The 27,454-nt window shown below is 59.7% G+C and overlaps 1 protein-coding gene across 1 annotated transcript; it reads right to left on the bottom strand.

Annotated features, from left to right (window-relative positions):
- Positions 1 to 229: 229 nt before the first annotated feature.
- LRRC27 (leucine rich repeat containing 27) lies at positions 230 to 26,637 on the bottom strand. The gene is made up of 11 exons (XM_047761660.1): positions 26,539 to 26,637; positions 25,216 to 25,517; positions 22,306 to 22,436; positions 18,770 to 18,828; positions 11,470 to 11,622; positions 9,410 to 9,773; positions 8,621 to 8,764; positions 6,184 to 6,280; positions 2,949 to 3,067; positions 1,424 to 1,553; positions 230 to 387 (listed from the first exon to the last, which is right to left on the bottom strand). Exons 2-11 carry the CDS (start codon positions 25,453 to 25,455, stop codon positions 241 to 243), a joined length of 1,584 nt encoding a protein of 527 aa, XP_047617616.1. The 5' UTR covers positions 25,456 to 25,517; positions 26,539 to 26,637; the 3' UTR covers positions 230 to 240.
- Positions 26,638 to 27,454: the final 817 nt, after the last annotated feature.

The following is a 27,454-nucleotide window of genomic DNA, read 5'->3' as shown; positions in this document are numbered from 1 at the left end:
GGGCTGCAAGTGGAAGCCGTGCAGCTGCTCACAATATTGTCCTTTTAATGCAGCTCAGCCTCCTGCGGCCTCGGACAAAGCAGAGCAGGCGGAGACGTGACCCTCGCAGCCCCAGCGCACCGGAGGCGCCCCCCAGAAGGGCAGCGAGCTGCAGCCCAACTCCCCACAGGAGAAGACGCCGCCGTCCGCTCACGGGAGAGTGACGCTCTGTCGTCAGGATGTGTACACGTTTTCGGATGCTCAATATTTCGTGTTAAAAAATATGTTCCGAGACTGTGACGCCGCCGGGCCGAGCGAGTGGCTTCCAGAGAGTGCCGGGCATCGGGGGTTCCTGCTCAGGGTCGACCTCAGCTTCAGTTTCATCACCTCAGCCTGCAGGCTCCTGGCCTTTGGGGAGAAAGGAGGGGCAGAGGTTAGCCGGGCAGGACCCGGGCTGGTGCCGTGGGGTGGGCAGTGCCCGTCCCGCAGGGCCCGGCGTGCGTGTCTCCGGCCCCTGCTCGCCCCCATCGGCTGGGCCAGAAAACCAGGAGGTGGACGGGGAGGCACGTGGGCCTCAGGGGGACAGGAACAGGGCAGGCAGGTGTGTCCCCAGGCAGAGCCCCCCTCCCCCCCCGCCAGCAGGTGGTGACAGCCCCTCCCCCTCCTCCCTCAGTTCTGACTCCCCGAGGCAGCACCCCAGACCCCCCTCCCCCCAGGCAGAGGCAACACCCGGGCCTGTGTCGTGAGGACCAGGGAGGGCTCTGCTGCCCTGGACCCTCTGCTTCCGTTTTGCCCCCCAGGGAAGCCTGTGCTCCTGTAACGTCACGCCCTTAGCTCTCCGTGTCCCCCAAGTTGTCCTGGAGCCCCCAGGCAGGGAAGCCACTCAAGGTCCTCCCTGTCCCCTGGGAGACCCTCCGTCTGGGCTCTGGGCTCCCGGCTCCCCTTCCTCTGGGGCTTGCTCCCTCCTCCAGGGCCCCCCCACCCAGCCTGGCACGTGCTCTGCGGGCTCCAGGGGGGCTGTGGGGTGGGGGGGGGGGCGCCTGGCCCTGCCCTCGCGAGGGCCACTGCCACCCCTTGCCTGGCCTTTGCATGTGACCGTGCATCCGGCCCCTCCCCGGGAGCTCCTGGACCTTGGAGCCCATTCAGGACGCCGAGCTGTGGTCTGGGCACGTGGCCACCTCCAACCGGGAAACAGCCTGGAAACTTCCTGGAAACCTCCCCGGATTCTCCGCCGTGAGGCTCTAGTACCTCGGAGGTCAGGCCTCTCGGGGGATGCCGCGCGCGCCTGAGGACTCTCTCTCAGGGGAACGTGCCGCCCCCTCTGCCACCCGGGGTTCAGTGAGGCCCCTCCAGTTTTAGAGAGCGGGTGCTCGGACAGACAGTGTGCGTCCCTCGGATTTTTAATAAAACGAGTTACATTCGAGTCGAGCTGACAAACACTTACAGTCTGCAAGTCCCGGGCGGCCTTCCTCGTCTCCCCGAGAGGCGCCAGCCCCCGGGGTCTGCTCCTGCGGTCGTGCCTTTGCTGGACGTGCTGGTTCAGCTTTTCCTGTAAATTCCCCTCGTGGAAGGTGCTGGGGAAACAGGGCGACAAGGACGTGATGCTGCGCATTAGGCGGTGGAGCCGTTTCCACCCCAAGAAGCGGGAAGAGGTCTCCCTTTTTCCGCGGCCGCCCCTCCCTCGGCTCCAGCCCCTGCCCCGCCCCGCTTCGAAGCCACCAGACGTCGGCTGTTTTAAACACATCACATCCACGGAAGACGCTGCACTCCCAGGACGCTGCACACGCGCCACTCGGAGGAAGAGGATGTGCCTTTGTTTTCACATGAAATGCCCAGTTTTGGTAAGTCCTTAAACAGAACAGAGCACAGCATATTTTGCTCTGCTGGCACCAGGGCTCCAGCTCTGGGTTTGTACACATTGATTTTTCTTCTTATTGGTTTATTTTTAATTGAAGCAGAGCTGGTTTACAGGGTTGTGTTAGCTTCAGCTGTACAGCAAAGGAATTCAGTTACACACACATGTCTATTCTTTTTCAGGTTCCTTCTGAAAGGAAGGAATATAGGTTATTATGAAATATTGGTTATTACAAAGTGCTGAGTATAGTTCCCTGTGCTGCGCAGTGGGGCCTCGCAGGCTGTCGACCTCGGCTGGTAATTCGACGCTCAGTGTGGCCTGAAGCCCTACATGGGGCCTGTAGCGGGAAGGGCAGGAGAGCCCTTGGCACCAGCTCAGCGTGGAGCCTGGGTGTGGCCCCCTGAGACCCTAAGGCCAGCACCGTGGCCTCCTGAGTCCTGCAGGGCAGGCTCAAGGGGACGGCCCGCACCCTCCAAGCACCTCGGACCCCTGCCCTTAGTAAATCCCGCCACAGGGCAGGGGCTGTGGGTGGACAGACGTGGTCTGCAGGGGGCTTGCTGAGGGCCCACGGGGGACGTGGCTTCCCCCGAGGACGTGAGAGGACACCCCAACACCATCCACGTTTGCTTCAATCCACCCCCACGTGGATGGGTTATTCTGAGCGCAGGCCTGCGGCATTTCTCCCAGTTCCAGGCAGGTGGAAGAATGACCCACGACCCCAGTCCACGGGTCACACCACGACAGCCTTCCTCCAGCCCCTCAGACCAGAGCTGGAGCACATGGCCAGGAAGGCGGGGAGGGCGGCGGGAACCCTCGCCCTCGCTGGACCATTCCTGGTGCAGACGCGGGCTGAGCATGGAGCCAAGAGCGCGGGAGGCGGTAGCCTGCCAGGCCCCTGGGCGCCGCTGTCCGGGGGCCGGGCCTCAAGGGCCGAGGGGACGCTGCAAACGTGCTCACTGGAAGGCAGGGAGCTCTGCTTCCCCGGCTCAGCGCTGCCCCCTCCCGAGCGCCCTGGTGCCTGTATGCTGAGGGGCCCAGGGGACAGGGCGGTGCAGAGGCACCTGCAGGGGCGGGTGGAAGCTGAGTCTGGAACGGAGTCTAACCCGTGACCCACCTTGCCTCCGGACTTGCGTGCCATGATTTCTCTTTGCTTTGTCTCATTTTTCCGGGCAAATTCATGGGCGTTTTCTCATTATCTAGCAGACCGGTGGCAAAAGGAATCTTTGACACCACCTGGAAAACACATACCATGTTCTCAGGGATCCGAGAAGACACAGCCATCCACGCTGCGCCAACCTTCGGTTGCAGCACGTCTGTGTCACCAGCCCCTGGCCTGGGCTCACTGTCGCCCACCCTGGGCCTCGGCTGGCCGGGCAGTGGGAGGGCGAGGCTGGAGCCTGGGCCACGGGGCAGGTGGGCGGCTCCTGCAGTGGCCCGGTCCAGCCCAGGGCAGAAACACACCTCCAGGGGCCCTGAGTGTCTCACAGACCTGCCTGCATCAAGCCAGCAGGCCACGCTGACACAGAAGCACTCCCAGCTGACGAAGGGGGGTGCAAGCAGAAAGGGTGCTGCAGAAAGAGAGCCCGCTTTGCTGACGCACAACAAACCGGCACAAACAGACTCTGAAAATGTGCAAGAAGGAGCCCAGCACTGTGATTCCATGCGAGGTCGGCACCTCCTGCGCCTGCAGGGACCAGGCTAGAGCGCAGGGGTATCCCGCCAGCCGGCCCGCTGCGCCAAAGGGAGGCAAGCGCCAACTGTTTTCAGGGACCCCACGAGCCGCGGCTGGCAGGTCCCCCACACGATGGCGGCCCCGGGCAACGGTCCAGCATCTCCTACAGGACATTCCCTCGACCCGACCCTGCAGCTGCAGCGCTGGGTTTACTGGGTGCAGGTGGCCTGAGGCTGACTGTGAATGGGGGCACGTCCCAGGTGGGGTTCTCTGAAAGAGCGAAAAGCCCTCAAATTTACTTTGAAAACAACAAATTCCCTAAAACTTCTCGGTTACAGAATTACAAGAAATGTCTAAATAGCACTACAAATGCTAGAAAACCCATGAGGTCCAGGGCCTGCGGATGTCGCACCTGGACTCTGGTCACCTGGACCTGGGGGGCTGCGCCTGGGTTTCGTCCTCTGCCTCCTCTCCCTGCTGTCCCTGGGTCTGCCTTTCAGGAACCTTCCGTCCCCTCCTCCCACCTTGGGCGTGTCTGGACGTCTGGCCAGTGCTTTCCTGCGTCCCCACCTTCTCAGCTCCCACCCCGGTAAGCCCATCTCAAACATCCCCCTGGAGACGGCCTGGCACCGCTGAGGGTACCTGACACCTGTGCTGCTGGGTGCAGGCCTGCCTGGCATGTTCTCATGCTCTGCTCTCCCCCTGGGCGTCTGCAGAACCGCGCCCTCTGCCGCCTGCCAGCCTGGCCATTCCACGAGGCCTCGCACCTACACGGGGCCCTGATGCGATTCTGCCTCAGGCCAGAAGCTGGAACTCTCCCCCCCGGGAACCACCAGGCCCGCTGCTGCCCCGACTGGACCCGTCTGAGAACCAGACCAACACCGCCGCTCAGGGAGCTGTGACGTGTGTGAGAGAGGGCACCTGCCCGTGTGGGGCCGCAGAGCTGCTGCAGCGGCAGGGCAAGCGGGGGCGCGGGGACTCCCAGGAGGCCAGCGGGGATCAACTCCGGGCTTATCTGCCAGGTGGCCTCTGAGTGGATTACCAGGCGGACCTGCCACCTGCGTCATCAGCTCCAGCCCAGCACGGGCTCCACTCCCAGGAGGTGCTTAAGATGGGGGGACCAGGTCCCGACTTCCCTCCAGCCTCCCCGGGGGGCCAGGCTGCAGAGGCAGCGGAACAGGAACTCCGCGTAATCAGGGCTCTTCTGGGGCTGTGCCAGAGGGAAAAGAACAAGCATGGCAGCCGGCAGGGCTGCTTTTTAAAGTCAGACATTCATCTTTAAAAACACTAAAAGCGTGTGATCTGGACGGAACCCACAGCCACAGCTTCCTCTGCCCAGAGGAGGAGGAGGGGCTGTGAACACAAGGAGCGGGAGAGGGAGGGAGACGCCCGCGAGGGGGTCCTCGCCGGCCCTTCCGTCAAGTGTCAAGCTCACCAGCGATGTTCCTCAGGCCAATAAAACCGGTTCACCAAGGTCACAGGCAGGCTGCTGGGCCAGAGGCCCCGTGAAAATGAAAATGCAATGCTGTTAAAAAGCAGGCAGGCGTTCCCGCTGTGGCTCAGTGGCATAAGAACCTGAGGCGCACCCACGAGGATGCAGATTTGATCCCTGGTCTCGCTCGGTGGGCCAAGGATCCAGCGTTGCCGTGAGCTGTGCTGCAGGTCACAGAGGCGGCTCGGATCCCGCGCTGCTGTGGCTCTGGCGTAGGCCGGCGGCTGTAGCTCTCATTAGACCCTTAGCCTAGGAACCTCCGTGTCCCGCGGGTGCGGCCCCAGAAAGAACGTACTAAATGCTTAATGTGGCCTAAAGTATTGCAACCAAAGTCCAAATATGGGGGAGACACTGTGACACACATTTGTGACAAAAAGGTAACATCTGAAGCATAAAGAAAAGCTCAAATGGATTTGCTAACTCGAAGAAGGAGGTAGAGAACTGGACCGGGGCGGGGCAGCAGGCTCCCGGAGCTCCCGAGCGGGAGCCAGAGGGCGGTAAATACAGAGAAGAGCCGGGCTGCTGCCCAGGGCCCGGAGTCCATACCTCCCCCCACCCCCCCGCCCCGATCCCCGCCCCGGGGCACCTGCCGGAGGCACCAAGGGAGGGGAGGCTGCAGGCGCCACGAGACAGCGGGACACGGGGACCAGGGTCCCAGCACCCACTTCTAGAAAATTCCTCTTAAAGTTAAAAGCACTGGCTTGCTGTAGCCCACATTGCAGCAGGTCAGGATGGACACTCACGGGCTCCCTGCCCGCAGCAGGCGAGACAAACCCTGGGGAGGCCCAGGGATGAGGCCGGGGAGGGCCAGGACAGACGGTCCCTCCCTGGGCCTGGGCACAAGGTGGTCGGGGAGCCCCCGGGAGGCGGACATGGCTTTCCCCCCAGAGGAGGGTGTGGGGCAGGGATGCTCGCTCCACGAGGATGCACCCAGGGCAGGGGGGGGGGGCGGTCTGAGTGCCGCAGACAAGGAAGCTCCCAGGAGGCCAGGAGAGGACCATGGGGCTGCAGAGGGGGTGCCAGTGGAGGCCGGGGTCGGTGAGGCCAGAGTGCAGGGGTGTCTGCTGATGGCCTCTGCTGGCTGAATGACACAGGCTACTGAGCGGTCAGATCTGCCAGGCGAGTGGCCTCTGTCCCGTGACGCGGGACGCTAGCACCCCCCTCTCCTTGCGGGGCCCCACGTACCGGGCTCCTCAGCCAGGGTGGGCGTCGGCAGAGCCCCTCCCTCCTCCTGCTGGCGGCCAGGGCCTGCTCCCGCCAGTCTGGCAGCGCCCCCTCGTCTCTGCGGAGACAGGATTGTTAAGGTGGCAAGAAGCAGCTGCAGGTGTAGCTTACAAGGGCTTCTACCCACTTCTAAGGCCTCACACAAAAGCCCTGCACCCCCGGCCCCTGGCCAGAGGGCGGGCACTGGCTGAACACACGGGCCGTCCTGGGGGCTCTGGACACAGCTCTGGGCAAAGCAAGGCACAGCTGAGCCCATCCCGAGCTCCATGGGGCCGGGGACGGGCCAGGCCTCCCAGCCTCTGCCCAGACACAGGCCCCAGGCCCCAGGCCCCTTTCCAGGGACGCCCGGCTGGGGCTACGGCCACAAGCTCCACATCCAAGCCCTTCACGGGTCTGCACGTGCTCCGAGAGGGCCGCCAACTCATCCACTTGCTCTCGGTTGCCTGAGCTGCTCTAGAGCATGGGCCTCGACTCTCCAGCCCTGCTACCCACAGCGCCACCTGGAGCCACCGCTGGCTCAGTGCCAGTGAAACCCTGGGGCCCAGGATGCAGTCAGGGCACCCACCCCGTGCGGGCTGTGGCTCCCATGCTGGGATGGGATGGGGCCCAGGGCTTCACCCGCCGCGGACCCGGCACTTGCCGTCTGTCCAGCCGAGGAGAGGTCCCTGTGCCCGTTTGGACCAATTCCTGTATCTTCCACCTGAGTCTCTGTCAGCACCGCTCTCCCCTCCCCAGGTCTGGCCCTCTGTCCCTGCCCTGGGACGGGCCCTCCGTCACGGCTCAGGTTCCCCCGGTGCCCCCTCCCCCGTGTGGGGGCTCTTCCACCCTCAGGGATACAGTGGCCAGCCCTCCTGGGCTCCTGGCCACCTCCCTGCCCACGGCCTCTGTCCTGGGCTCGGGTTGAGGCAGGGTTTCGGTGACTCGTTCTCCTGGGCTTGGCCCAAGTGAGGCAGGGGTTTTGGCGTTTCTGGAATAGCCCTCTGCTCTTTCAGAGCCGGCGGGGGGCAGGCACCCCCTCCCCATCTCCACAGAGGCTGCTTCCCAAGCTCCCAGCCCCTGGCCAGTGCCCCGCATGGAGCTGTGTGACCTGGGACCTCAGGGCCCTGCCGGCCGTGGAGGACCTATCTTCTCGCTGCCCCCTCATGCGCCAGCTGGAAAGGACCCTTGCCTGAAGGGGGCACAGGGTGGCTTCTTCGGAGCTGCAGGAGGCAGCGGAACAGTCCCCAGGGCTGTGTGCGGTCTGGGCCGCAGGACAGGGGCCCCCATGCCGTGGCCAAGGAGGCCACAAACGTGGTCCCAGGACCATGTGGAGGAACTAGGAAGGGAGCCCAAGCTCCCCTTTGACCCGAGAGCTGCCCCCAGTGGAGGTGAGAAGAGCCTGGCCCCGGAGGCAGTCCTTCCCACCACCCAGCCCGTGGCCCCTCCATGCTCCCCGCCATCTGGGAAGGTGGCTGTGGGGCTCGGGGCGCGTGCTGAGCAAGAGGGGCAGAGGCGCGGGTGAAGGGGTGGAGGGTTTCAGAAAAGGGCCCCCGCAGGTAGATGCCAGGTGGGAGTGGGACCCACAGGACGCGGGGCACAGGGGAGAGCAGGTCAAGCTCCTTGGCTGCGCCCGCACGCCACCCCACCCTGCAGTCCGGACTCCACCGAGGGACACTCTAGGGACATGGCGGGGGAGGCCTGTGGCCAGTGACTGCGTGACCAGGAGCAGCCCTCCCTGTGGTCAGGACACCGGCCCCACAGCAGGGACTCGAGAGCTGCCGCCGGGTCTGCCGTCGGGGACCACCATGCTGCACCCCGGAGTGCAGGCCGTCCTCGGGCCCGAGCGAGAACACTTGTGTGGGACGACTTTGGAGGGTGTATTCCCGAAGGGACTCTTCACAAGGGGCAGGACCCCAGGGGCGGAGCCGAGCCCTAGGAGGAGGGGGCCGCGGCCACCCCAGGCCCCTGGGGCAAGCGGAGGGCGGCTGCCAGCTCCCAGGAGGGGGAGGGGAGAGCCTGCCGCCACCAGGGCTCTGGGCAGGGGGGGGGGGGGGTGCAGACAGACCTTGCCCGCCCCCTTCTCTCCCACCTCCTGCTGGACGCCCCCGCTGGCCAAACCCCACCAGGAGCTGAGAGGCGCTGGGACGCGGCAGACGCTGTCCATGCAGGCAGGCCTCCCGGGCTCAGAGCGTGGCGGAGGCGGGCGGTCAGCGGGGCTGGGGACAGAGGGACAGCGAGGACAGGGCTTGTTATTTCCGGTCCCTTCCCTTAGAAAAGACCTGAGCCGGGGGAGCGACAGGAGGAGGCGGATGGAGGAGGGAGGCGGAGGCCGACAGAGGGCCCACGAGGGCAGCGCCATGGCCTCGGCCGGAGCCGGGACCCCAGGACCCCAGGACCCCAGGACCGCGGCCCCACTCACCTCCTGCGCTGCGCCCGCAGGGCCTGCCGGTCCCGCAGCCCCTGCAGGGCCAGGCTGCGGTTCTCCTGCAGCCGGGCGCAGGCCAGGGCCTGGTGCGACGAGGCCAGGTCGGGCAGGACGCCCTTGAAGCGGGGCGTGTTCGTCCTGTGAGGAAACAGGCCCTTCAGCCGAGCATCGAGCAGCCCGAGCTGGCCGGCGGCACCCCGCGGACCCCGGGAGCTCCCGGGGAGACCCGCCCGCACGCCTGCAGGACCCTGGGGCCGGGACATGGGTTTGCTTCGAAATCTTCCAAATCCACAGAACAGGCGACACAACAGCAATACCACCTGAACGCTGCTCACAGATTCCAAGCTCTTCAACCTGTTTTCGGCACCGCGGCTCCTCAGTCGGGCCCCTCACAGCCACGAGGTGTGGCTCCCACGGTCCCCGGGCCTCAGTGACCGCCAAGACCCTGCTCCACCCCGACTCAGCGTCACCCCCGGGGCCGAAAGATGAACTGTGTCCATCAGCGAGTGTTACTGGGGCACAGGCTCTCTCTGTGCACACACCACACGGCATGTGCACACATCACACACACCACCCATCCACAGCAGACAGACACACACAGACATGCGCACACACACACAGGACTGGAGCTTCTCTCCTGGGCCCCTGTAATCCTGGGCTGGGTGACTCTGGCCCCAAGGCGGGGCTGGCATCTGCCGCAGAACAACGGCGGTGACGTGGCCACGTCTCCCGACGTCCTGGCAGAGCGTCGCGAGATGCCACCTCCCCGAGCGGAGCCCGTACCTGAGGACAGGCCTCCGGGTGGGGGGCTGCTCCTCCCCGGCGCTCAGCGCCGCCTTGAGCTTTGGGGGCAGCTCCGCGGGCAAGAGCTGGTTTTCCAGAACGCCCGCCTGTCCGTCCCCCACGATCTCCTGCCTCAGCTTCCAAAAGCGCTGGATCTCCTCCCGGCTCGGCCAGTCCTCCAGGGGGTCGGGGGCCTTTCCGAGGTCACCCAGGTCCAGCTTCCCAAGAGGCGGGAGAAAGTCCGCCTCTTCCGCTACCGCGGCTCCGCTCGGCTCCTGGGAACTCGGGGCTTCGTTGTTAGACACACAGTCTGCTGGCAAATCCAGCAGGGTTGCAGGCAAATCGCTCACGGTCATCTTCGCAGCTGGGGAAAGGACGGGGAACGCGGCCCTTTCAGTGCCCTGCCCTTCCACGCCCGCGAAACTCGCAACCTGGAGCGCGGCTCCCTACGCAGAGAAGGCCGGGGCTTGGGGGGACCCTGTGCAAAGCGGGGGGAGTCCCTGTGCAGAAAAGGCCGGGGGGGGGCCCTGTACAGAGAAGGTCTGAGGGGGGGTCCCTGTGCAGGGAAGGCCTGGGGGGGGGGTCCCTGTGCCCCACAAAATCCATAGAAATGAAGATAGTTTTCTGCCCACCTAAACCTTCCAAGCATCTGCTTCTAACTGATGCTCAGCCCACACCTGTCGGTTTCGAAGGCAGGGCTTTCGGTGACTTTGAGACACTGATCTCTAGGGACGTTAAGGACAGGAAACTGGGCCCAAAGCCATTCATCCACCCGCTGGGCCAGATCCCTCATCAGGCGTTAGACGCCCCCCCCCCCCAGTGTCACCTGGCTTTACAAGCCTTGGTTCTGGCGGGGGGAGGCACACAGACGCCCCAAAGAGCGAGGGCTGGACGGGCTGCGGGCTGTGGGGCTCGCCCACCACGCCCGGCCTCCGCTGCACGCCTGTGCTCTCCAGACAGTGACCCCTTGGGCCCCGAAACAGGGAACCAGCACGTCCCCTGCAGGGTACCTTCTTGCACAAAGTGAACGCGTTTTCAGCTTTTCGGCCTAATTTATTTAGTTATTTCCGGGGGACACATGCTAAGACACCTTACAACATAATCAGCATTTGACTTTTTTGGGGCCACACCCGCGGCATATGGAAGTTCCCAGGCTAGGAACGGAATCAGAGCTACAGCTGCTGGCCTACACCACAGCAAGGCTGGGTCCGAGCCGCGTCTGTGAGCTATGCCACGGCCTGCAGCAACAGGGACCCCCGCACTGAGCAAGGCCTCGCGGGTGTCGGTCGGGTTCTCGGCCCCTCTGAGCCCCAGCGGGAACTCCTGCTAATCAGCGTTTTAAATGAGGCGTTCTGGAGCCGTCTGCTTGGACCTGAGATCTAAAGATAAACTAGGTACGTCATTAATTCCCGATCACCCTGGTTGTTCCCTACGTCTTACTGAAACAGACCTAGTTATTTACATTAATCACATGTGTAAGTATCCTGGCTAACTGCTTCCAATGTATACATTTTCTTAATTATGGAAGCTAGGTTTTGATTAGTGAACATCCAGACATTCTGAAGCTAACACTCAGAATGCTTCCTTCTCTGGTGAGCAATCGACCGAGATTCTCCTTCAGCTCGAGTTTACGTTGCGTGAACATAACCGGACGGCTCAGTCAAGAGCAGACTGTACGGTGAGTGTCGGAGAACGGCTGGCTGGTCAGTGCACTGATGGCCTGGACATGCGTGGTGAGCCCTCACCGCCAAGGTGGCCACACAGAGCACGGTGAAGGGGGGCCCTCACCTCCGAGGGACAGGACACTGTGCTGGAGGTCAGAGAGCTGCAAACCGGCCAGGTGGCTCCGTGGTGACGGCTATGCCACTGCATCCCCCCCCCCCGGTGGACTTTTACCAAAACCCACCCTTGACAGGCTAACGGGCACTGGGGGTGCCAACCACGCACAGGACCGGGAGAAGACGCAGCACTGCCTGAGTCAGCGGAGCGCCCGGGGCCCTGACGTCAGAAAGCTCTCACTTGGGCTTTGACACCGTTGTCCTACCGACAGTCCCACAGACCTCGAGGGGTAGCGTCGCCGGCGGGGGCGTGCCTGGCCGCGCAGACCTGCAGAAAGCTCAGGATGGCCACCAAGCCCTTCTGCACAACCGGCTGCGGGGGGAACTCCAGGGGGCAGCGCCTCAGGTTCAGCGCCTTCAGGGTGGTCACAGTCCCTGCGAGGAGAAGAGACCCATCAGGACCTACGTGCCCCTGTGCAGCCGAGACGCGGGCCAGAGGACAGCAAGGGCCCAGCACTACGAAAAAACACTGTTCAGAATTTGGGGTAAATTGTCATAACGGATGACTGCAATTTGCTTCAAAAAAAAAAAAAAAAAGAGTTCCCCTTGTGGCTCAGAAGTAAAGAACCTGACTAGGATCCATGAAGACACGGGTTTGATCCCTGGCCTCCCTCAGTGGGATGAGGATCTGGCGTCGCTTGAGCTGTGGTGCAGGCTGCAGATGAGGCATTGCTAGGGCTGAGGTGTAGGCTGGCAGCCGAGGCTCTGATTCAACCCCTAGCCTGGGAACCTCCATGTGCCAAGGGTGTAACCCTTAAAAAAACACAAAAACAAAGCAGAAGACAGATTCTGTGGACTGAGACCAGGGCAGTTACAAAATTAAACAAACAGAAGAAGCAATAACAGCCCTCAGGTAAAAATCAAAACACAAAGTTGCTAGAATATACTACCCTCCGTTCAACAACAACAAAAACACACCATGGGCATCCAAAGAAGGGGAAAATGTGACCTGAACTCAGGAAACAAGCAGCAGGGAGAAACGGTCTTCAAGTAGGAAAAAACCCTCAAAACAGTCATTTTAAATATGTTCAAACAAATGGGGAAAAAAACCAACCCATGTTTGAATGATTAAGGGAAAATTCAAGGAAAGTAAAGGAAGATATAAAAACAAGACACAACCAGCACAGAACATCAAAAAAAAAGAAACGACACAAAAGTACCAAATACTATCCTGGAGCTGAGGACGACAAGGACTGAGATGAAAAATTCACTAGCGGGACTCGGTAGCAGAGAGGAGACGGCGGAAGAAAACAGCAGATGACAGTGAAGATAAACAAAAGTGTCCAATCTGAAGATCGGAGAGGAAAAGAGACTCGTCCCGAGAGGAAGCTCGGAGCCACGGCAGGTGTGCTGGTGTACACGTGACGAGAGCAGCAACGGAGGGAGGAGAGGAGCGGCAAGCACATGAGCGAAACCAAGGCCCGAGACATCACACGGCTGATGATACGCCTTAATCTATACGAGTAAGAATCTTAAAGGGATTCACACTTAGAAACATCACAGTGAGGGGAAAAAAGGCGGGGGGGAGTTCCCGTTGTGGCTCAGTGGTTAACAAACCCGACTAGCATCCATGAGGACACAGGTTCCATCCCTGGCCTCGCTCAGCAGGTTAAGGATCTGGTGTTTCTGTGAGCTGTGGTGTAGGTCGCAGATGTGGCTCCGATCCCGTGTTGCCGTGGCTCTGGTGGAGGCTGGTGGCTATGGCTCTGACTGGACCCCTGGCCTGGGAACCTCCATATGCCACAGGTGCAGCCCTAAAGACAAAAAGACAAAAAAAAAAAAGAAACATCACAGTGAAATTACTGAAAGACAAAGAAAATAATCTTGATAACAAGTCACCACGTAAAGGGATCACCAACAAGACTAACGTCTGACGTCTTGTCCAAAACAGCGGTGGCCAGAAGACAGTGGAAGAGTGGCGGCCAGAGTGCCGGGAAACCTGCTCATCAGGCGCCAGAATCCAGCAAACCTGTCCCGTAAAAGGAAGAAATTCTCGAGCTGGTTCAGGGAGAAACAGAGTGTGAACTGACCCATAACAATATGAGAAATGAATTAGTGGAGTTCCCGTCATGGCTCGGCAGTAATGAACCTGGCTAGTATCCGGGAGGATGTGCGTTCAACCCCTGGCCTCACTCACTGGGTTAAGGATCCGGCGTTGCTGTGAGCTGCAGTGTAGGTCGCACATGTGGCTCGGACCCCATGTTGCCATGGCTGGGCTGTAGGCCTGCGGCTGCAGCTCCCATTCGACCCCTAGCCTGGGAACCTCCGTGTGCCACAGGTGTGGCCCTAAAAAGTAAAAAAAAGCATTGTTAATTATCTTCCACTCCTGCCCCTACCCCACACACACTCTCAACTCCAGGTGAAAACCGACAAACGAAATGGAGAAGCTTAACACTAAACCGGAAACAGCATGAGATGAATTTGCGAGCTCAGAGGTGGGTGGACAGAAAATCACCCCAAGTGGAACAGAGAGGAGAGAGAGTGTGGGCGAAGGCAGCATCCGAGGAGGGAGACAGAAGCAAGGTCTCCGCACACACGGACCTGGAGGCCTAGGGCGCGAGGAGAGAACAGCGGAGGCGCGACACCCAGAGAAGGGCTGCGTCTCCAGGAACCGCCCCAGTCTGACGAAAGACACATTAATAACAGATTCAAGAAGCTCCGTGAGCCCCAAGCAGAGCGCATTCAAAGAAAACCACACCCAAGCACACGCCACCTACAAACGCGGAAACTTAAAGAGAAAACCTTTAAAGCAGCCAGAGAAAAAAGATGTATTTCTCCGAAGAGAAAGCAGCAAGACTGACGGCTGACCTTTCAGCAGACGACAAGAGACATTTCTAAAGTAGGAACAACCCCCAAAGTCTAGATTCCTCTACTCCGCCAAGGCATTTCTCAAACACGAAGGAAAAATAAAGTTGACCTTTTTAAAACCCTGTAATAATTCATTCCCGGAAGACTCAGCGTAGCACAAGACACATCTTCAGGCCAACATGGTCTCCCCAGTTGCGAGCCTGGAACTGAGAGGCGGCGTGAAAAGCACCAGCAGGGAGCATGCGAGGACACGTGCATCCTGACAGCCCGACGGTGTCCACCGGATCCTCAGCTCGTGTGAAAGCGAGATCGTGACAACGGCACAAAGGCAGGGAGCAGGCGGGAGCTCACGGCTGACACGGCGCCCGTCGGGAAGAGGAGGGGCGCTTGCTGCAGGTGGACAGGACTCAGTCAAGGACGCGCGGCTCAGCCTCTAGCAAAGCCCTAAGATATTGATGCAAATGGGGCCGGGAGGGGCTCTGCCCCCAGCAGCGCTGCTGTAGCTCCAATCTCTGCAGACCATGAGAAAGGGAACAAAACGCAAACCACCTGCAGGCAGGAGAGCAGCAAAAAGCAGGCAGAGGAGTTCCCCTGTGGTGCAGTGGGTTAAGGATCCAGCATTGTCACTGCTGCGGCTCAGGTCGCTCCCGTGGGCCAGGCTTGGTCCCCGAGCCTGGACACTTCCACATGCTGCAAGTGCAGCCAGAAAGAAAAAAAGGGCAGGAGAACTGGGGGCGGGCAACTTCAGGGAGAGATTGACAGCAGGGGAGTGAGCATCCGCGCGGGTTTCTGCGACGTCAGGCCCCACAGGCGGCCACCACGTGGAGAGGAAGCTACAGCCACAATGCCTGCGGCGCTGGAGGACAGCCTTCAGAGCTAACGGCCAAGGGCATGTCCCAGAAGGCAGAGCGCTGCCGAGGGAGCCCTGAACTCTGCAGTCTTGAGCTGACCGCGCAGGGGACAGACGGCCGACGGCACGGCCACGGCTGTGAGAAGTGAGCAGAGACGTCACCCCCTGCTCCCCGCAGGAGGGCAGGGTTTGGAGTCTTAGTCCCGTGAACCAAACTGCTTATTTTTTAAAAATCAGTACCCTAGAGAGGAATGCGATGGACCCATAATCTCTACCCCAACTGTATCCACCACGACGTCCGGGAAAGATCCCAAATTTCTGCGCATATGAAGAAACAGGAAAAGGCGACCCATATCTGAGAGAAAGGGCAGACGGTGGAGACCAACCCTGAGCTGAGCCGGGTCAGCAGATGAGACCTTCCCTACTTATGGGCTGAACTGTATCCCCCAAGCTCAGGTCCACGTTCTAACAGCCAGAACCGCCAAAGGTCACCAGGCCTTTGAAGATTAAGGGGTGACCTAACCCAACCTGACTGATGTCCTTTATAAGAGGAAGCCACCGAGGACAGAAAGGACGCAGGGAGAAGGGACGCCTACAGCCACGAGGAGAGACCCTGGGAGGAGCCAGCCCCCGGCACCTCCGTGGTGGACGACCAGCCTCTGCGACCGCGGGACGTCCACTTGTCGCCCAAGCCCCGGGGCCGTCCAGGGTTGTCTGTCCGGCAGCCCCGGCAGACTAACGCACACAGCGGTCGTGATGCCAAGGACGCAGGGAAAACATCTCTGCAACAAGTGAAAAAACAAGAACTCTCGGCAGAAAAAAAGAATTTTTTAAAACATGAAAGTCCCAGGACTGAAAACACAGTATCTGAAAAAAGCCATCTAGATGCCCTTTCCAGCGCCCTGGAGGCGACTGGGGCAAAGGGTCACACTCGGAGGTATGTATCTGTAGCCTCTGAGGAAGAAGAGGGCGGCTGTGCCAACGCGCAGAGCCTCTGGGCGCTGGGGGCCTGGCACCGAAGGCCCGCCACGCGGGGTGAGGGCGCCGAGGGGCGGGGTGTCCAAAATATGGCCCAAATCTGGCAAGAGATTTTAAAAGTGAATAAACCTGACAAACCCCGAGCAAGACAAATACAAAGACATGACACACGGGCCAACATGCAGAGACACATCCTGAAGGCACGGCTGGCCCCGGACACCGCGGGCCGAAGTGCGCCGCTCCCGCCCGCACACAGGCTCTTTTCAGCGAAGCCGGACCCCACGCCAGGCGGCGGCGACCCTGCGGGCTCCGACGGCAGAGGCCTTGCGCAGAGACGGCACAGCTACGCCTGGTTCCCCACCGCACACGGCGGGGAGCCCAACCCCCGCCTTGTTCCGGGGTCAAGGGCCATCAAAGATGATCAGCAGGAAAAAGGTCACCTGAGAGGACCCCTGGCTAGTGACCGACCGAGAAATCCGAAGGGAAGCCCTTCCACTGGAGGAAAACGAGGCCGAACGGAGAGCCGGGTCTCACAGGAGAGAGTGAGGGCACCAGGGATGCCAGGCAGCGAGTCAGCAGGAAAACGTCTCTCCTCTCTCTGGCGTGTTCTTTGTTTTGTTTTGTTTTGTTTGCTTTTTAGGGCTGCACCTGCAGCATATGGAGGTTCCCAGGCTAGGGGTCAAATCAGAGCTGTAGCCACAGCAACGCCGGATCCTTCACCCACGGAGCAAGGCCAGGGATCGAACCCACAACCTCATGGTTCCCAGTCGGATTTGTTCCCACTGCACCACGACGGGAACGCCTCTCTTGGTTTTTTAGAAAATACACGTGACTGCTTGAAACCCGAGCTGTAATACTGTACTGTGGGTCTGCAGGCTGACACGACACGCGGGGCGCAGGGCACGGGAGGCGGACTGGACCGAGCAGCTGGGTGTGGAGCCGGGACCACGTTTCTGGGACCCGAAGCAGCACTACCTCAAAGGGGGACACTGCGGTCCCGAGAGTGACTGGTGAAGTATTACAGGAACATAAAGGACGTAGCTAAAAAGTCAGGAAAAAATTACAGCAGAAGTAAAATCACATCCAGCCAGCACAAAGTTAACGCGAATGAACGAGAAGCAAACGACAAACATCAAATGATGGGCCTAAATCAAAAATGAACGAGAACGACAAACATCAAATGATGGGCCTAAATCCGTGCACGCCCGTAACCGCGTTAACACTGAAGGCCGAAACGCTTCAGTTAAAAGGCAGAGACGGTCGGGCAGGAAACGAGCAAGACGCCGCCACGAGCCGGTGGGCTGCAAGCGCCGTTCGGACACAGAGAGGCCGGGAGAGCGAGCATGAAAACACACGCGTGGCGCAGCGAGTGGACCCACTCAGCCCCACCGCAGGGCCAGCCACGTCACTGGCCATCGGGAACGTGCGCTACGATGCGGTCCCGCCACCCACACACCAGAAGAGCAAAAACGACAAGAAAACAGCAAAATCCTACGTCTGTGTTCCACCAACGACACAGCATCAAAGTACACCACGCAAAGCTGACAGATGAAGAAGGAAAGGCAGACAAACCCACCATCAGCACGAGGTTTGACACACGTCCCCGGTCCCGACGGGCCGAGGAAGGCTCAGGCACGTGCAGGACCTCAGCACTCAGACGAGCCGAGCTGCCCCACTGAACACACGGACCTCACACCCGACACGCTGAGAACACACGCTCTTCTCAAGGGCAGCTTCCATTTACCAGACCGAGCATATCCTGAGCCAGAAAGCAAGCTTCAGCACGTGGCAGTAGCCAGAATCCCAGGTCCCTGTGGTATGAAGTTAGGACCCAGTGACAGAAGGAGCGTCGGAAATCTCTCCTTGTTGGAAAAGTCAGTGAAACTTACAAGAGTCCGGGGGCAACGGACATCAGAAGACATCTGAGCTGAATGAAGACACACCAGTCGCCAAAGCCTTGGGACAGAGCCTCAGCGGCAATGGAGAGAACCAGAGCTGCAACTGCCCGGGTTAGAAAAGAGAGATGTAGGAGTTCCCACCGCGGCTCAGTGGGTTAAGGACCCAATGCCGTCTCTGTGAGGATGCTGAGCTGGGTCCCTGGCCTCGCCCAGTGGGTTAAGGATCCGCCGTTGCTGCAAAACTGCGGCACAGATCGCGGATGAAGCCTGGATCCCGCGTTACCGTGGCTGTGGCTTCGGCCGGCAGCTGCAGCTCCCACTCGACCCCCGGCCCGGGAGCTTCCGCATGCCACAGATGCGGCCCTAAAAAGACAACCACAAAAACCCCAATGATCTGAGTGTCCAGCTCACTGGGTCAAAAAAAAAAAAGAACAGTGACTCAACCTCGAGAAAACAAAAATAATAACGAGCAAAACTCTAGGACAGATGGACGCAGGACAGAGGAAACCAACCTCCCCCCCCAACCCCATCAGCACTCACAGCCAGAAAATGAACAGAAATGTGCTCCAGATTTCCAGGCCAGCGTGGGTGAACCTCAGAAACACAGTGCTGATCCCCAAACGCCAGAGCACCGAGAACACACGGGGGACGATGCAACTTTGAGCAGGTGCTGCTGAGGGCCAGGAAGCCGCGAGGCTCTCCGGGAACCCTGTGAAGCCTGGGGAGGGAGGCGGGGAAGCACACCGGGGCCCCCAGGTACGCTGGCTGCTCATCTTCCCCGGGCGTCATCTGCATTGTCTGTGCCTTGGGCTCACTCGGGGCCACATCGTAACAGGGACAGCTCCTGAGGGCCTGGTACCTCCGGCCTGAGCAGGACGGGGCAGAAGCTGGCCTCCCCTGCCAGGTCCTGCCTGACCTCCCACCTCAGGCTCCAGTAACTTCAGAAGCCACATTTAAACCGTCTGCAGGTTGTCGTTTTAACACTTACCCAGCTCCACAGGTAACATTTTGATAGGATTTCTTTCTAAGAGCAAAGTTTTCAGATGCCTTTAAAACAAAACCAAAAGTAAGTAATTTAAAAAGCAAACAGTCAAATGACCATCCCGCTGACACACCTCCAGATTCTCCAGCTGCTGTCCCTTTACAGCAGCGGCTTCGATGCAGACGGGCCCACGTTCTGCACACGCTCTGCCGCCACTGGCCGGGACACTGGGGACCAGCCTGTGCCCGTGGGGAGTCTGGCGGCATCCCAGCCTCACCCCACGCTGCCCTGTGTAACCCCTAGGACGGGCCACCACCCCGAGGCCCACAGTGCAGAGGACACGGCTGCCCACGGCCTTCTCTGCAGCGCTGGCACCCGAGGCTCACGCCCACAGCAGCTCCAGGAAGCCAGCGGGGCACAGAGCGGCCTGGAAGGTCGGCCCACCTTCCCACATCCTCAGCTTCTTCCCCAGTACCGTTCTGCGGGGAACACCCTCCCAGTGCCCAGGGGCCGATGCTTGGGCGGGGGGTGCTGTCACACGCCGCGCTCCGCCTTGGAAGGAGAAAAGGTTCAAATCAACATCCCGCTCCCCAGGGCATCACCCCGAGATGTGAAGGGAGAAAATACAATTGCACAGACACGGGATTGAGAGTTCTAGTAAGTGTTCATTTAAACTTTAACGTTTGGACGGCGGCCCCCAAGGAAAATCGGACTCCCCGAAGGCTGGGCAGTTTCCATTCCCTTCAACGTCTCCGCTTTCCTATTATCTGAAGTTCTTAAAAAGTACACCTTGTGAATTAAACTTTCCTTGATAAACACAAAGACAAATTACTGAAACACTGTTACTTCAGCCGAATGTTTCCTGTCCGCTTTTAACTCCGCTGAAGCAGAGCAGCCGGGAGAACAGCGCTGCTTCTCCCGAGACCCACAGGAGCTGCGGCGGCAAAGTGCCTCGGCCTCCCCGAGCGCCTCTCTGGGGTCAGAGGCAGGGATGGCCTGGCCCCCTGGTCCGCGCGTCTGTCTGTGGGGAGGGGGCATGTGAGCCGACTGCTAACCTGGACGTGCCTAAGGGGTCTTCCCGCCTTGTAAAATGACACTTTACAGCGGCTTGTGGATACTTGTAAGTGGTGCGTTACCAACACTGGCAGTAAATCACTGATGACGTCCTTTCACTGGCTCTTAGCTGAATGCACACATTTGCAGGCTGGACTGGAGCTGCTCTGCCCAAAGCAGCTCGTCTACCAATGCCCACTTTTTTTTGTTTTTGTTTTTGTTTTGTCTTCTTCTAGGACCGCACCCACGGCATGTGGAGGTTCCCAGGCCAGGGGTCGGATCGGAGCTGCAGCTGCCGGCCTACCCCACAGCCACAGCCACGCCGGATCCAAGCCTCGTCTTCGACCTACACGGCAGCTCACGGCAACAACAGAGCCTTAACCCACTGAGCGAGGCCAGAGATGGAACCCCCAACCTCACGGTTCCTAGTTGGATTCGTTCACCACTGAGCTGCGATGGGAATTCCCGATGCCCGTTGTTTAACGTTCGCTGCCTGCTGCCAGAGCCCACGTGGCCGAGGCCTTGAGAAGGGGTGAATATGAACACTGGCATTGTTTTCATGAGGCTTTCTGGAAAGTTTAAGGCTCTTAATAAGCCCATAATTACTGAAAATTTCTAATGAATATGTTTCAGCTCTTCGGCAAGCTGGTCTAATTTTAATGATATAACAGGTTATAAATCACATGCAAAATTATATCTTAGACAACATTAAGCAGCTGGCTTCGACTGGCAAAATCACAGAATTCCAAAATTTGAGACGTGAACTTATTTTAGAAGGAAGAAGGGTGCTTAGAAGAACAGCACTAGTTTATTTTTACCCCTGAGTAGCAATTACTCTCCAGAGCTGAGCGCCACTGCTGAGACAGTTTATGGACACAAAGCACGAAGCTGTTCCCAACCCAGCAGGTGAGGACCCTGTGACAAGGAGCACCCGGGACCTCACCACGGCCACCTGGGTCACATCGGCAGGGACAAGGCTCAGAGAAGGCACAGACCCTTGCCACACCCGTGCGGGCGGACACCTGGCTGGAGCTGAGGACACAGCACCAGGTGACCAGGGGTAGGGCCCACAGTGGGCAGTCCACTCTGCAGACCCCCACCTCCCCAGGAGCTCCAGGCAGACAGTGCCTGGCTCGGTCCCCACCCGCTGGGATCCGGCTGCCACCCAGCAGAGCCTGAAAAGCGGATGATTCATGGAGGTTTCCTCTCACTGTTACATGTTACAAAATACTCACTTTTTTTTTTCTTTTTTGGCCTCTCTGAGGCATATGCAGTTCCCCGGCCAGGGATCAGATCAGAGCTGCGTTCGGGACCTAAGCCACAGACGTAGCAACACCAGATCCTTAACCCGTGGTGCCGGGCCAGAGATCCAACCAGCGCCCCAAGATGCCACGGATCCCACTGGGCCACAGTGGGAACTCCAAAACCCTCACTCCTTAAAAAAATACTTCTAAAAACAGTGAGCTGTGGTTGAGGCAAGAGAAGGGCCTTCTGCACCCTCTGCCCTGTTGCGTGTACATGGTGGGAGGGCACCCCCATCTCTGACCACGCCCTATAGCAGCAGAGCGCCACCAGCTCCTGCGTGGGCAGCCAGGCTCCCTTCTTGGCAGCGTGACCCAGAACCAAGTCAAACTCTGCCCCTCCACGCAAACCCTCGGTGCACCCCCGGCTCTTTGACTACAAACCCAAAGGGCATCCGCACCTAAAGCTCTGGCCACTGGACCTGCTTCAAACAAGCGTCTCAGGTCTACTCGAGGCCACGCCCTCCCCTCAAGGCCACGCCCACCGGAGGGCCTAGCACCTGCCCTCCCCTCTGCCCTGGATGCATTAACGACAAAGCGGGGTGTGAAATGCATCTCACGTCTTCTAAAGGTCAGGAAGCTGGCAGAGGACAGGGCCCTGAAGGGGAAGGGATGGGGGTTTGGCCTCAGCGCGCACGGCTCCCAGGGGGCAGCTACTGGGAGAGGCAGCAGGGGGCGGGGCCGCTCGGCAGAGGGTCTGGAAGCAGGCTTGCGAGGAAAGGCCTGGAATCCGAGGGCGGGCTGGGCAGGACGGCACACAGTGCCTGCTTTGGGGTTTCCAACTTTCCAAAATGGGAAGAACTTCTCTATTTACCAGGAACCAGTATAGAGACACAGGGGCCCTTGGGAGCAAAGCCACAGGTTTTAATTCATTAACAGTATTTCTGACCCTTCAGGCAGCTCCAAGGTCCAGGAGGCAGGGATGGAAGCAGCTTGTGGCAAAAGCCGTCTGGACCGTCCTGCAGAAGCACCGGCAGCTGCTGGGATGGGGGACCCTCCCTCACACCTACACGCGTGCATCTGCACCTGCAGCCACCGCACCTCCCAGCTGGCTTTTAAAACCCCGCTGCGAGCTTCTACCCTAAAGTCAGGATCCCACTGGGGCGGGGACTGAGCAGACAAGGAATAGGTGTCAGAAACTTCAGGAAGAGGACGCGTCCCCCACCTGAAAACAGACGTGCAACTCACTTGTGACAGCCAATCCCGGAAGGAAGCGCTGTGATCCTGTTGTAGCGAAGGTCCAGCCAAGTGAGGTTTGGCAATAGCTGAAAGAAGTCTTCAGGAATCGCGCAGAGGGCATTTCGCTGAAGATGCAATTGCTTCCGGGGGGGAGAAAAGAGAATGTTTCGTCAACCAACTAAATTTTAAAACACGATATACCCTGGAGTTCCCTGGTAGCTCAGCAGGTAAAGGATCTGACATTGTCACTGCGGTGGCTCGGGTCACTGCCATGGTGCGGGTTCGATCCTTGCCCCCAGAACTTCTGCATGCCATGGGCACAGCCAAAAAAAAGGATACACCTTCAAAGCATTTCCAAGAGAACCACTAATGATTGCAATCCCACAGGTTAAGAAAAAACATGATGTTTATACTGAGAGTAGAAAAGACGAGGCCAGGCCTCACTGCGCAGCCTCTGGAGCCGCTTCCTAACCTGGAGACGCTGCTTCTCTCCCGGCTGGCAGTTAAGATGCCACTCTCAGCGTCCACAGCCCCTCAGCCCAGAGGATGAAGGCGGGAGCCACCTCTGGGCCTCCGCTGTCACCCAAGGAGACAATGAAAAGGAGACAAAAGGACACAGACACAGCTGTTGGCTGTGGTGCCACCTGGGGTAAGAACGGGCCATGCAAACATGGCCAGCAACCATTATGTCAAGAAGGGTGACATGTCCACTCAGCAGACCCTTAGGTCCCTGTCATAAGTAAGGCAGGACAGTGGATGAAATGACCATACACTGACTCTAGCCACCTATGAAAAATATACAGATCTCACAGTCGTGCAAAAATGACCTTCTCCGACGCTGCGGCTCTACATTGCACAGGTTCCCAGCACGCATGTTGCACACTCGCTTACACAGCTCCATTTACCAGCACAGCTGTCAAGGGCCCTGGCCTGGGAGCCAGGCTGCCTGGGTTCAAACTGAAGTTTTGAAAACCATGAGCTGCGTGGCCTTGAGCAAGTTCCTGAACCTCTCTGTGCTCCAGCATCCTTGCCTGTAACATGGGTCACAGGCCCAACAGCCCACAGGGCACCAGGTGAGCAGCAGCCCTGGAGACTGTGCTGCTCTATTAGGGCCATGCCTTGCCTATCCCGCCCTCTCAGCTCCCCGCTCTGCGGCCAGCACCACCTCCCAAGTCCCTTCGCGTTTCCAGGAGCCACTTGAGAAACACTGGCGTGAAGTCGGACTCCACAAGTACCATGAAAACACAGTCCTGGGTCAGCAGAGACGGGCACCATCGCTCCCTGCTGCTGGCCAGCGCAGCCCCTGGGAGCAACGTGCCCACGACGGACACAACATGCAGGTACCTTCCCACGAGGTGGCCCTCCGGCCAGCCCCCGAGGCTGCTTTAGGCTGCTCTTCCCCCAGGGCTCAGTGTGGAAGCCACAGATCCTGCTCAACACCAGAAAGGGGAGCTCGCAGAGACAGGGCAGAGCCATCTCCACGGAGATGCTGGGAGCTCGCGGCAGCTGAGCCCAGCTTTCCTCCTGGGTTCCATGAAGCTGTGTGAGCGTGAGGGCCTGGGGCGTGATTACAAGGGTCTTTGGAGGTGTTGCCGGTGGCTCTGGGGATTGTTGCCATGGCTGCAAAATGAACCTGTACCCCCAAAAGCCCACGGCCCTGCCCGGTCACCTCCCTCAATGATTCGTTGCCACGGTAATATTTACAGTGGTATCTCTGTTTTCTGAGAGGCATAAATAAGTTCCTTCATTAAGCCTGAAGAAGGCTCTGGAATGTCTGCCCTCCTTCATGCCCGGGGGCACCGTGAGCCTCATGACTCTGCCGCTTCCTCGCTCGGAGCTGAGGACGGGTGACCTTCAAAGCAGCGCACGCGGGACGAGCCAGAGAGGTCAGCGCTCAGGAAAAACCCGGCAAGACTCCTGCAGGCGTGCCCGCGAGGCCAGGGGGGGGGTCACACAACTCGGGGCCCAGCGAATTAAGCTGCCACTGAAGATCTCAGCACACGGCTTCTGAAACAGCCCCCAAGCTGTCCATCAACAGCGTACCGGTGGGTGGCTGAGGTGTGTGCTGTGTTGTGGACACCGTGCTTTACATGCTGCACTTCGTTCTCAGGGGGACCTGCAGAGACCCTCCAGAGGGAGACAAAGGGAGGTCTGAGGAAACCACATGACTCTTGGGCCGCGAGAGCAGAGCTGGGGAGCCCCCTCGACTGGCTTCCGTCAGAGCTGTGCTCTGATGGAAACGTGTTCTAGAAATCACGGGAGGAAACAGTGCCCACTGGATGCACTGTGGGCCCGAGGGAGACACAACACCTGGAAAGCCGTGGGGGAGGAACAGTGTCACTGCATTTTTAAGGAGTTTTGTGTTCTGATTAAGAGGCCAAGGCTGAGGAGTTCCCCTCCTTGTGGCGCAGGAGAAGCAAATCCGACTCGGATCCACAGGGATGCAGGTTCGATTCCTGGCCTCGATCCGTGGGTGAAGGATCCGGCGTTGCCACGAGCTGTGGTGTAGGTGGCAGATGCGCCTCAGAGCTGGGTTGCTGTGGCTGTGGTGTAGGCCCGGCAGCTGCAGCTCTGATTGGACCCTAGCCTGGGAACTTCCACATGCCGAGGGTGAGGCCCTAAAAAGATCAAAAAAAAAAGAGCGAGCGAGAGCGCGCCCAAAGGTGCTTTCGGCATTGGTTTACATCAGCGGCTTTGGGCGCTAGGATGGGGAAAAGACGCCAGAGTCTGACTCTGCGTGGTGCTCCCAGCGGCGGGTCCCAGGCATGAAGTTCTCCTTCCCCTGAGAGCAGCACGGGAAACCCCCAGTTAAGGCTCCTGTCGTTCCAGACCTTCTCTGAAAAGAAACCTACACGTAAGGAGCCTTCATTCACGCTACGCCGCAGGTGGGCACAGTGCCCAGAAGAGCGCCCCACTTACTTTGAGGGTGGGAACTTTGAAGACCTCTCCTAAATGGTGAAGACCACTTTGACTCAAGTCTAAAATCGGTGCGGACGAAAAGACGACCCCCTCGGGCGCGCCTCTGGAGGGGAGTGCGGGCTTGCTCCTAGCCTGACCAGCCCCGCCCCCGGCGTCGGAAGCCCCGCCCCCGGCGTCGGAAGCCCCGCCCTCGGCATCTGCAGCCCAGCCGGGATCCTCGCAGGCGCTGCTTCCCTCCATCCGTCAGCCAGGAGGAGACAATTCTCTGAGGACGTGGCTCATCCTCCTGCGTCTGGAGTCACCTGGAGCCGGGAGGGAGAGAAGCAACAGCTCAGCTCAGCACACGGGCACATTCATGAGGCCGGACGCCAGCTTGCTTACAAAAACCGACTTTTAAGGTCCAGATTAAAATGTTCTGCTCCTCCCTTTGCACCATGGAGTTCCAAGATTTTAATTTTTAACTCCTGGAAAATGCAAGATAGAAATGGCTATTTTAGCGATGAAAACAGATCAGAACTTTCAAAGTCCACAAGCCAGCAAAACCTCCCATAGATGCAGTGGGGGCTCCGAAGTTCGCACTTTGTAATTTGCGCCTTGGCTCTGTGCTGTTTCCATCCGCCCAGTCCTGACAGTTCAGTTCACCATTTGGCTCAGTGACCAGCACTGGGTCTGGCTAGCACCCAACTCAGGCACTGGGGGAAATGGGTCAATTTGGAACTTTGAATTTTAGTTTTTCAGCAATACTTTTGATCAACACAAAGATCAAGAACTGTAGCCCACCAAAACCTCCTTCGGAGAGACACACTTCCACGTTTAATTCTCAACGTATCCAGCAATGACCATCAACACTGGAATGTTTCAGAGCTTAGAAGCCTTCGCTCACTGCTACAGAACTCTGGACAGTCAACAACTGGCACGTGTGTGTGCACACACCTCAATTTTAGAGATGGGGCATGTGAGGTGAGGGTTCGTTAAGGAACTGCCCAAAGGTCAAGCAATTAACACGTGGGGGCGAGACCGCGGGTGCCTCCTCAGGCGGCCCGCACTTCCTGGAGACCTTGTCCCGCCCCGGGTGGGCCCTCTCCTGTGAACCGAGGTGGAGGGAGGCTTCAACCTCCTAAGAACTTCTGAGCAGGAAGGTCTCAGAACCAAGAGCCCAACGACAGCACCTAAAGAAGGCGGGGCGGGGTCTGGGGGCTGCTCTGGTCCCCGCCCCTTCCTCGGCTTCCCCACCGCGCAGGGTCAGTCGGGGGGCCTTGCCTCCCCTCCTCGGCCCGCCCCGCCGCCCCGCCGCCCCGCCGCCCCGCCGCCCCGCCGCCTCACCTGCGGCGCCCGCCCACCACCACGCCTGCACGCCTGGGGCGCGGAAAGCGCCAGCCCAACAATGGAGGCCGCCGGGCCCACGCGGTCGCCATGGAGACGCCGGCCGTACGGGGGCCCGCGGGCGCCAAGCCGCGCGGGGAGTGAGCTGCGCCTGCGCACGCGGTACTTGTCCGGGCTGCGACGCTCCGCCCGGGGCATCCGCGCTGACTTGCAGCCTGGGACCTCCTTTGCTGGGCATTCGGTGACACACACAGAGACTGCAGCGTCCCGGACAAAGGGCACGTGTGTGCCGAGTCAGGATGCGGGAGGAAGGCGTCGCGGGGTGGCGCGAGCGAGCGTCTCTGCGGGAGGGGCGGCGGGGCACCGGCCGGCGGGCCCTTCGGGTGGAGCGCAGCCTATACGTGAGAACGCTCACATTTCAGGTTAACCGGCCGGCGTCGAGAACTCGAGTCCTTCCCAGTTTCTGCCTCCCGTCTGAAGCAGGCAGACCTGCTTCCCTTTGGGGTCACAGGATGGCTGTCCCCGTTGTGGTCGTCACTCGGACACCCATCACCCAGGAGGAGAAGGAAGCATCGTTCTCAGACCCCCGACCCCCCAGTAATTGCCCCTGAGATCTCCCTGGAATCGCTTGGGTCACCCAGACCAATCGCCAGATGGGAAATGAGACCACCGCCCTGACTCGGACCGACCAGGATTTCTCTCTGGTCTGGGCCTGCTCCTCTAGCCCTCAGGTGGAGGGTCTGCAGAGCCACTAGGGGATGACGTCATTAAGGGATTTGCCCTGCCTTCGCGGGGCTGGTTGACAGTCTCTGAAGGCTGCTGCCCTGCGCCTGCTGCTGCAGCTTGTGGTGTGCAGATCAGGTAGTCAGGAAGGGAAGATAGAGGTGGGGGGGGGGGGGGTGAGGACAAATGAACC

The sequence above is a fragment of the Phacochoerus africanus genome, chromosome 15 (assembly GCF_016906955.1).
Source record: "Phacochoerus africanus isolate WHEZ1 chromosome 15, ROS_Pafr_v1, whole genome shotgun sequence".
NCBI classification, from domain to species: Eukaryota; Metazoa; Chordata; class Mammalia; order Artiodactyla; family Suidae; genus Phacochoerus; species Phacochoerus africanus.
The sequence above is the reverse complement of the archived record's forward strand: the minus strand, read 5'-3'. Positions and strand labels throughout refer to the sequence as shown.